At 38.6% G+C, this 10,878-nt stretch overlaps 1 protein-coding gene across 1 annotated transcript in view; it reads left to right on the top strand.

Annotated features, from left to right (window-relative positions):
• Window positions 1–10,878, top strand: part of LOC106881714 (uncharacterized) — a 71,817-nt gene that overhangs the window by 55,813 nt on the left and 5,126 nt on the right. The window contains exons 18-20 of the mRNA XM_014932192.2: window positions 3,924–4,264; window positions 7,116–7,282; window positions 10,082–10,214. Of these exons, the coding sequence (XP_014787678.1) occupies window positions 3,924–4,264; window positions 7,116–7,282; window positions 10,082–10,214 (641 nt within the window). The remainder of the gene's footprint in view (window positions 1–3,923; window positions 4,265–7,115; window positions 7,283–10,081; window positions 10,215–10,878) is intronic.

Here is a 10,878-nt window from a genome sequence, read left to right as displayed (position 1 = left end):
GGTGGTGGTGGTGGAGCAGGGGTCTTTTTGCTGCCTCAGTTTCTCAGGAATGAAGAAGATTTTAATAACAAAGAAATGGTTTGAGGAGTTTTTTCATTTCTTCCCATCAGTTTGAAAATGCTAAAGCATCAGCAATAAATGCAATGTAAAATATGGCTTCCATACGATGATCAGGTTTAATCTCGATCGATCTTGCATCTACGGAAATCCAGAATTGTAAAGTTTATTTCAGTAATTTTTGAAAAGGAAAAATGTTTGAACATTCTAAAAACAGAAAAATCTCCATTATCCTATCATCATCACCATCATCATCATTGCTCTTGTTATCATCATCCTCCTCCTTCTAATCATCAACATCATTGTTCTCATCATCATCATTATCCTCCTCCACCTCCTCCTCCTCCTCATCATCATCATCATCATCAATAATGGCAAGTGTTACCTATTTCTAAATATTGATTGATTTATGAATTTGTTTTCCTATTAAATTCCTTCTTAATTTTTAAAAATATTTTGTAAAAATTTTCAGCATTTCCAACAATGTTCCATGGCATCCATCTTGTTTGTTAGTCATTAATCATGATAGACTGAAAGATCAAAGTAAAAAGGCCAGGTGCGAGTTTTGAATGAGATTAGAGACATGTCCAGTCTAAGAATATGAATCAGAGTTATTTATCATGAGACCAACACAAGAATTTAAGACTTCTTCTATGAAGACTAACTTCTCTCTCGCTGATATTAAAAAAAATTGGTCAATATGGACCAGGAATACGACATTGAAGCTGGGTATTGCTAACAGGGAATCAGTTTATGTTACCTACCTTGTTTTCTAGGAGACCAGTTGGGGTACATCAAAATAAAGGAGCTCAGGTGATAAAGAATAAAAAAAAAAAAAACCCAGGTTGCAAAGAGTTGAAAGTCGGTAGACAGTGGTGAAATGAAGCAAAAAGCATCTTCATTTGTAAGCTCAGCCTCTGTTTGGTCTTCTGCTTTTCTGATAGTAAGAATTACGAACTTTGTGGAATTCTTTTGCATACCATAAAAATGGTACCACGATATTCCTGTGGCTAAAACTTGGGTGAAAGATTTGATCCCTTATCTTGTTGCACATCCCCCAATACTTGGCCCTGGATGCCTTGAGGGGAACCTACTTTGTTACAAGTGTTTGGCATCTTGGAGGCCTTCGAATGGGCCAGGGGCCATTCCTTTGGTCTTGAATGAAAAAGATAAGAATTTCCAAGAACTATATACAAAATTCAACAATTCATAAATAAGACCTCGCTCAGGCTGTTAGGTCTCAAAATTTATGATTTGTCTTACTGATAAGACTTACTCAAATACAGTAAAGTCTCACATAGTTTAAAGATTTTAACTGAGATTATTCAAGCAATTAGCAGAGAAAAACTCCCTCTGGCGGTGTTTGAAATCTGAAACAATCAAACAAGAGTGATAACAGTAATAGGATCTCTTGAATTATTTTTGGACACTGTAGAGAATGTCGGCTGAGAAGGATTTAGTCTTTGAGGTTTAGTCTGGAAGCCAGGACTAATCTGACTGCAAGTATTGGTCACAGCATAGTACATTATATATATATATATATATATATATATATACACACACATACATAAATGTGTAATGGTGTCTGTCTGTGTGTATGTTTGGGATTACTCTAACTCCACCCACATTGTCTAACTGATTTTAATGATTTTTGGCACATAGGTAGATCACATGTCCTGAAGTTCAAATAAGGCCAGAAGTTTTCGAAAACTCAATAATGCTCAGTTGGCATCGATTTTTGTGAACTCAGTTGGGTGATTGAATGGAAATTTCCACAAGGATCTTATTTTTCCTGCAGTCTTTGCATTTTTTCATGTGTAAAATTTCAACAAAATCAATGGGTAATAGTTGACACAGGGAATGTAGGAGATTTCAATACACGGTCAGAGCTGGGCTTAACTTCAACATGGAAAACACGAGCAATGCCGGGTCCAACAGCTAGTATGTATATATATATATATATATATATATATATATATATATGCGAGTAAAAATAAATACAAAAAAAGGGGGGTTTTGTATGATTGTGTATAGAGGAATATATTATTTTGTTTAAAAGAGTTCCAACACTGTCTGTTTTTTATGTTTTATTTATATTCCTGCAGAACCAATGTGGGATATAGAATATGGAATATACAATATATAATATAAAATAAAAATGGATGGTACTATGAAATAAAGTATTGAATGTCTTATTGAATATATGGAATATGTCTTATTGAATAGATGAAATATTGAGTGTTCAATATAAAGGATTAAATATATAAATATATAAAGGCGAATATGTATTTTCTATACCTTGTGGTATTTCATATTTTCTATACCTTGTGGTATTTCATCATGGCCGGTATGACAGACTATATATATATACATACACACACACATTATTGTTCCTGAATAGTCGACTGTCTGATGCCTGTGTGCAAACAGCTATACTACATGGCAGTGAAACATGGGCTGTGACAACTGAGGACATGCGTAGGCTTGAAAGAAATGAAGCTGGTATGCTTCGCTGGACGTGCAGTGTCAGTGTGCATGTATGACAAAGTGTATATGTCTTGAGAGTTGGGCATAAGAGGCATCAGATGTGGTGTGCAAGAGCGACAACTGCACTGGTCATGTGATGCATATGGATGAGGACAGCTGGGACCTGTGGAAGAAGTCATGAAAAGAAGTGGTGAAGCATGAACTTCAAATGTTGGGTCTCACAGAAGCAATGGCTAGTGACTGAGACCTTTGGTGACATGCTGTGCTTGAGAAGACCCATCAAGCCAAGTGAAATCACAGTTGTGGCTGATGCCAGGGTCATGTGACTGGCACCCATGCTGGTGGTATGCAATAAGCATCTTTTGAGCATTGGGTCTCACTGAGGCATCTGGCACACAAAAAACAGCTGTTGAGCTTTGGGCCTGATGGAAGCAATGTATCCAATGCCTGTGTTGTGTAACTGGCCCATAAAAAGTACCTTTTGAGCTTTGGGCCTCATGGAAGCAATGACAAATGACTGAAACCTTTGGCAATAGGCTGTGCTTGAGGAAAAGACCCATCAAGCCAAGTGAAATCATAGCCGTGGCTGATACTGGTGTCGCACAACTGGCACCTGGGCCAGAGGCACGTAAAAGCACCCATTGCACTCTTGGAGTGGTTGGCATTAGGGAAGGCATCCAGCCGTAGAAACCATGCCAAATCAGACTGGAGTCTGATGCTGCCCCTCAGCTTACCAGCCCTTGTCAAACCGTCCCACCCATGCCAGCATGGACAACAGATGTTCAATGATATATACACACATTTAAAGATCTTTGTGAAAACTATAGTCTTATCAAATATAAAAAAGATACTTTTTAAGAATAATTTTTTAAAAAAAGTTATAAATTCTTTATCAGAACATCAAAACCTTTTTGGAAAACGTTTCTTTCTAGTGTATGTAAACACTTTCAGTTATCTTTTCAAACACACTTGTTCTTGGATAATGTATGAAAGAGGAAGCTGTTATTTTTGTAGGAGTTGTAGTGTAAGCTATTTCCGCTTATATATATATATATATATATATATATATATATATATATGTGTGTGTGTGTACTTTATACGTTTCTGTACTAAGGCTGTAGCCATGCTGGGGTATATATGTACACACACATGCACACTAATGAAGAAGTGGTACAAGGTGAATGGGTAGAAAGTAATGTTGGTGTCAGAAGAATGGAATGAGGTTGACAAATAGTATGAAATAATATAAAACTAGTTTTATGATATAATTAAAAATTAATTGAAGAACACAAATGAGTTATTAAAAAATATTGTTTCAAATAACTTCTCTAGAATACAGTTTTTATTCTGAAATATTAAAATTACTCTAATTTTGATAGGAACCATTTTCAGAAGATAAAGTTGATGCCAACATGAAAAATGCTGCTGCAAGTGCTGCTGTTGTTGCAAAACTCTCAGAAGAGACATTGTTTCAAATGCGGAAAGAATCTTTAGAAAGTACAGCAGTACCATTGTCTATTGAAAAGAAAAAGACCTGTATAGCAGGAGGAAGTGTAGAAACCAAAGATAAATGTCTTGGAGACAGTGAAGAAATGAAACTGGTTACGACTTTGGAAGAACCTAAATTAAATGAGACATCAAAAGGTATTGAGTCTACCATGTTGTCGGCACCGTCTCTTCAACTGACTGCAGACATTCAACAGTCCATTCCTCAAGGAAAGTAAGTCAATGTAGCTTATTTTTTTATATTTTTAACACACACACATAAATATATACATATAATTCATGAAAAGTCCAAAGGTGAATATATTTATTTAACCACCTGACATCCTTTGGCTTACAGCCGTTTCACAACCTACTTCATGTAGTAAGAATATCATAATGTCTGCTTTCCATGCTAGCATGGGTGAGACAGTTTCACAAGAGCCAATAAGGCAGAAGCCTGCACCAGACTTCTGTGACTGTTTTGGCAGGATTTTTACAGCTGGATGCCCTTCCTAGCACCAACCACTTTATAGTGTGGACTGGGTACTTTTAAGTACTTGCAAGACAAAAAAAGTCAGCTTTGAAGAGAAGGGAGGGGGCATTGGAGGAGGTAATTAGCAGATGATGATCAGTGTGTAATAAATTATTGTTTGCTTGTTTGCAATAAGATGTAAGCTTGGCATTATACAATACAGTTATATATTCACAAACCAGTGCAGATAAAGAAAGCTAGCTCATCAGATCATTAGAACATCATGATTACCCCAATGCTACAACTGAAGTTGTTAAACAAATATATTCACCTGTCATACTCACCCTCCTGATTTTGTATAGTTTAAATAATCGTCATGAAGCAATTTCATTGATTGTGTCTTCTGGACTTCAGCTGCATGGACACTCTGGATTACACTTCTCTATTGGATTGCTGTGTTGTCTGATAGCCAAGACCATGAGAGGAGCTTTTTGTCATAGCCACATGATTCTCTGAATCCACATCATCATCATCATCATCATCATCATCATCATTTAACATCTGTTTTTCTTGCCGGTATGGGTTGGATGGTTTGAGAGGAACTAGAGAGCTTCCCAGGCTCTAATTGTCTGTTCTGACATGGTTTATGTGGCTAGATGCCCTTCCTAACATGCCAACCACTTTACAGAGAGTGCTGGGTGCTTTTCATGTGGCACCGAATGAGGCACTTGTACGTGACATTGGCACTGGTGCTTTTTATGTGGTACCAGCAGCCACGAGCCCACAAGATTAGGATCATTGAGCTAAAGCAGGGTCCAGGGGACATGCCTGTATGCAAGGACCCCCATGGTTTTACTTAGCTTGAAGTGTCTTCTCAAGTACAGCAAATCAACCCCCCACTCCCCATACCTTTCAAGACCAAAATGACCAAGCTGGCCATTGTTGGACAAAATTGATGTTTTTATGCTAAAAATAGAGCATAGATTCTTGTTTTGCAAGATACTTGGTGACCCTGTCAGTGCTGGTGCCACTTAAAAAGCATCTAGTCCACACTGTAAAGTGGTTGACATTTGGAAGGACATCCAGCTGTAAAACCATGCCAAAACTCATCTTACTTGTGCTGGTGCCACTCTATGGAGTGGTTGATGTTAGGAAGGGCACCCAGCCATAAGTCATCAACTTAGAGGAGCTCTCAAGAGCAGCCAGTCTGAAATTCTTCTGTTATGGTCTGGAGGACAACCAAGAAGTGGTTGAGAAACAGTCCTTGGAGAGCTCCCACTTGTACACTAAATTCATTGCTATACGTATTGCCAACCTTACAGACAGCCTCCCTGAACATGGCTGTTGCTGCTCTCACTGGCCACTCATCTATCTTTAGCTTCTGCATTGCTTATCAGATAAAGGAGTAAGGGACCCCACCAAGGGTTTTCTCTATGTAAAAAAAAAAAGAGCCAAATACACGGCTTTATTTTTGACCAAATACTTTTGCAGTTACTGTACAGTAGTGCTTGTTCCTGGCACAAAACCTAACTGCATCTCGCTTAGGCTAACTTTCTTCCTTTGACCCTCTCTGCATATATTGGACCAGGTCACGAAAGTTACAGCCTTGCTAAGTAAGAGCCCAGAGTGAGAAGGTAGGTAGAAATTGTCCAGCAGAATGCAAACAATTCTTGAGAAGACCAATGTTTGTTAGGAAGTTTGCACTGGTTCAGCTGCAAAACTTTTCAATATTGGTCACATGTTAGAATCTATTCAGTTGAACATAATATGTGAATATGAAGAAACAAATAAAACTTCCATTTAGCTTGGTATGTATAAGCAAAGTGAAGGGGAAATAGGTCTCATATTATAGGATAAGGATTAAGAAATATCTTTTCATTGGTTGAGATAACAAAAGATTCCTCTAAGTTACACTAATTATCTCAATGAAACCAGTATTAATTATGATTTTAGTCAGGTTCCCACTCTGAATGGATGATTGCACTAATTATTTTACTGAATATTTCAAAATTAAATAATAATTTTTCTTTTTTATAAAATTGAACCAGCGGCCATGCTGTGGGTTGTATGTTTGACAGATTTGTTATTTCTGTTGTTTATATTGCTTAATCATTCAGAAAATTTTTTATAAGAATCTTCAGAAGTGCTATGAAATTAAAAATAATTTCATTTCTTAAACATCAGCATTTCATAAATGAAATACGCAGAAATGCTGATATTGACTTCAGGTATTAGAGAGTTCAAATACTGTCTTAGATATTTATATTTCTGTGCCAAAGATATAATTAGAATAATTATGTTATTTTTGGGGAAAGTTACTCATAATTGAGCAGTGTCTTAACCAGGAGCGATTTGTGTCTGATCCTCTTAATGTTATGGTGTCTGGGAATGTTGTAGAAAAGGAATACATTGTTATTACTGGGGTTGATCTAATCGACTGGCCTCCTCCCACAAAATTTTGGGCCTTGTGCCTAGAGTAGAAAAGGTATCTGGGAATGTCAACCTCATTCAGCATTTATGAAGGGAGAACGAGGGAATAAAAATGCTGAAATATTTGAAATTTTTTCATCTTTGAAATAAAATTTATCTCAGTGAAATTTTGTTTGAATTGTAGGAAACCCACAGAAACTGTGTTGGAAGATTTTGCTGGTTTTGGTTTTCTGGATAGTTCCGATGTTTTAAAAGACGATGACATGTTGTCCGTGACTTCATTTGAGACAGAGAATAATCTCTCAACAGTGAATTACGAGAAAGATGTCTTGATGAACCTCAACCTAAATGGTAGGAAATTCTTGCTTTCATAATTGATTGAATGGTTACAATGTTATACTTCATTATTATTATTATTATTATTATTCAGGTGGTGAGCTGGCAGAATTGTTAGCATGCTGGGTGAAATGCTTAGCGGTATTTCGCTCCCTGCTATGTTCTGAGGTCAACTTCACCTTTCATCATTTTGTGGGGTCGATAAATTAAGTTGCACACTGGGGTCAATGTAATCAACTCATCCCCCTCCCCAAAAATTGCTGCCCTTGTGGCAAAATTTGAAACTATTATCATTATTATCTATTATCATTATTATCTATTATTAAGGTGGTGAGCTGGCATACTCATTAGCATGCTGGGGGAGATGCTTAGCAGTATTTCATCCACTGCTATGTTCTGAGATTGACTTTGCTTTTCATCCTTTTGGGGTCGATAAATTTAGTACCAGTGAAACACTGGGGTCAGTGTAATCAACTAGTCCCCTCCCCACAAATTTCAGGTCTTGTGCCTTTAGTAGAAAGGATTATTATTATATGAAAATTCACAGCTTATTTTGCTGGGGAAATGGAAAGTGTCATCTGTCCACAACCAGCAGACTAAGGGGACACTTGTTTACTGGCCATGCTTCAAAAACCCTGCAAATAATAGAAGTCCCAAGCAATGCTGACTTTTGTAGGTGTTCACCCTTCACACTTGCTCCAATCTTTTTCAGCCATGCTGGTAGTTGAATGCTGATACTTCCAGCAGCACCAATTGCTATTGGTGTCATGTCTACTTTCTTCATTGACCACAACGTTCATGTTCCCCTCTTCAGATCGTCATAGTTGTTTACTTTTTTTTCTTCTTCCACAATGATCCTCTGGTCACCGGGGCGAGCGAGATCGTTGCCATTGCCCCTGGACTGGCTTGTGTGGGTGGCACATAAAAGACACCATTTCGAGCGTGGCTGTTGCCAGTATCGCCTGACTGGCCTTCGTGCAGGTGACACGTAAAAGCACCCACTACACTCTCTGAGTGGTTGGCGTTAGGAAGGGCATCCAGCTGTAGAAACTCTGCCAAATTAGATTGGAGCCTGGTGTTGCCATCCGGTTTCACCAGTCCTCAGTCAAATCGTCCAACCCATGCTAGCATGGAAAGCGGACGTCAAACGATGATGATAATGATGATGATGATGATACAGGAGTGGGCATGTGGTTGAGAAGCTTGGCTTGCAATCACATGATTTCAGGTTCAGTCCCAATGTGTGAGACCTTACACAAGTGTCTTCTATTAGTCTTGAGGGTCAATAAAATCCTTTTGAGTAGATTTAGTACAAGGAAACTAAAAGAAGCCCAATGTATATAAATATATATATATATCATCATCATTTAACGTCTATTTTCTATGCTGGCAGGAGCTGGCAAGGCAGGAGAGCTGCACCAGGCTCCAATTGTCTGCTTTGGTTTTTATGGCTGGATGCCCTTCCTAATGCCAATCCCTTTATGTGTGTGTGTGTGTTGTCTAGATGCCATGTGGTGGTTGTAAATGAACATCTCCGTCATACAAGTGGTGTTGCTTGTGTCCAGTCTGCTGTGTAAAAGTTGTCTGTCCAGGTATGGGGAGACATTACCTTGCTGAGAAATAGATGAGGGTTAGTGACAGGAAGGGCATCCAGACATGGAAAATCTGCCTCAACAAATTCTCTCTGACCGATATGGTCATGGAAAAATGGATGTTGATGAGGATGAGGAGGAGTAAGGCTGTGTTTAGAAGAACGGTGAATGAAGTGACTGAGCAGTGGTAGTGGTTGATGGAATAATCGACAGAGTTGTTTGTATTATTTAGTTGCATAGCTTTGCATTGTGAGTTCAACTCTGAGGCCAACTTTCTCATTTGTTATTCTAGGGCTGATTAAGCCAGAGAGCTGGCAGAATCGTTAGCACACTGGGCAAAATAATTAGCGACATTTTGTCCGTCTTTACATTCTGAGTTCAAATTCTGCCATGGTCACTTTGCCTGTCATCCATTTGGGGGTCAGTAAAATAAGTACCAGTAGATTACTGGGATCAATGCAATCAACTTAACCCTCCCTCCTCGCCTCCCCCCTGAAATTGCTGGCCTTGTGTCAAAATTCGAAACCAGTATTTTAGGGTTGATAAAATAAATCTCATTCCAGTTTTGCGGGATTCATAGAAAGGGTTACTTGTTTCCTACACAAGTTTGTGTCTCTGTTGGACACCCTTGTTATTTGGGATGAAAAGGGTTGGGGTAGGAGGCTGCTTTGACAGACCAATGATATTTCATTTCATTATTTTAGTGTTTAGGGTTCAAAACATGGCCAAGTCAACCTTGTTGTTTTTCTTTCTGCGGTTCATCAACGTAAGTACCTGTAATGTATTGGGGTTCAGGTAATCAACAATGCACTGCATTGTGGTTTTGTATCAATGTGAAAGAAGTGGTTGCTTCTCTTTGAAGACAAACGTCATCGTCATCATTTAATGTCCATTGTCCATGCTGGTATGGGTTGGACGATTTGACCAGAGCTTGCAAGCTGGAAGGCTGCACCAGACCCCAGTCTGATTTGGCATGGTCTTCTATGGCTGAATGTCCTTCCTAACACCAACCACTCTGAGAGTGTAATGGGTGCTTTCATGTGCCACCGGCGCAGGTGCCATTTGTGTGACACCAGTATCTGCTGTGATTGTGATTTTACTTGGCTTGATGGGTTTTACTTCTTCTCAAGCACGATGTAACGCCAAAGGGTCTCGCTCATTTGCCTCCGTGAAGTTGAACTCTCGATGTCGTCTTGTTATTTGTCTTTTCTCGTTTTAACAGACCCGACATCTGCTGCCAAACTCCAGCAGTACATCTATGATTGTCGTCAAAGACTGAAAAAGGAAAAGAACCAACGAACTCTCATTGAAAACCAATATCGTGTGCTGCAAGAAGACAATAAGAATATGCAAAAGTATGTAATTAATTTTTGAAATAAATGATTGAAAATACAAATAATTGGTTGAAGATACTAGAACAGGGGTCAACAGTATGGGGATCAATTGGGGTTATCTAAGGGGTCAAAAGTAAAATCTTATGAATTACATTTTAAAAATTTAAGTGATAGGGTGGAGGTAGGGGTTGAAAGGTTATGAAGCAGGGTGGGCAGCAGTCAATGATATAAGATGTTTGCCATCTCCTGATCTAGACGGATAAAAGTACACAACATATCATCACCATCATCATTGTTTAACATTATGCTGGCATAATGACTTTAATTTGATTTCTCGTTAATTTTGATAGCTGTATGGTTAAGAAGTTCACTTTGGCTTTTGGTTTGATTCCACTGTGTCTTGAAGAGGACCAATGCCTTGTCAGTGGAATTTGCTAGTTAAAAATTGTGTGGAAGCCTGCTGTGAGTGTGTGTGCACGCAATGTACATATGCGTATGCTTCTCATGTAACTTCATTGTTGGGTAATATTTTATTCTCGCCATATATAAATGAGAAACCCATTCTAAATTATCTCGCTGACGTACTACGACGAAATACCCAAGATGCAGATACTGTCATCCCACCCCCTCCACCGGAAGTTCATTCCTCTGTCATCCCACCCCCTCCACCGGAAGTTCATTCCTC

This window comes from Octopus bimaculoides, chromosome 1 (assembly GCF_001194135.2).
Source record: "Octopus bimaculoides isolate UCB-OBI-ISO-001 chromosome 1, ASM119413v2, whole genome shotgun sequence".
In the NCBI taxonomy this organism is placed as follows: Eukaryota; Metazoa; Mollusca; class Cephalopoda; order Octopoda; family Octopodidae; genus Octopus; species Octopus bimaculoides.
The sequence above is the reverse complement of the archived record's forward strand: the minus strand, read 5'-3'. Positions and strand labels throughout refer to the sequence as shown.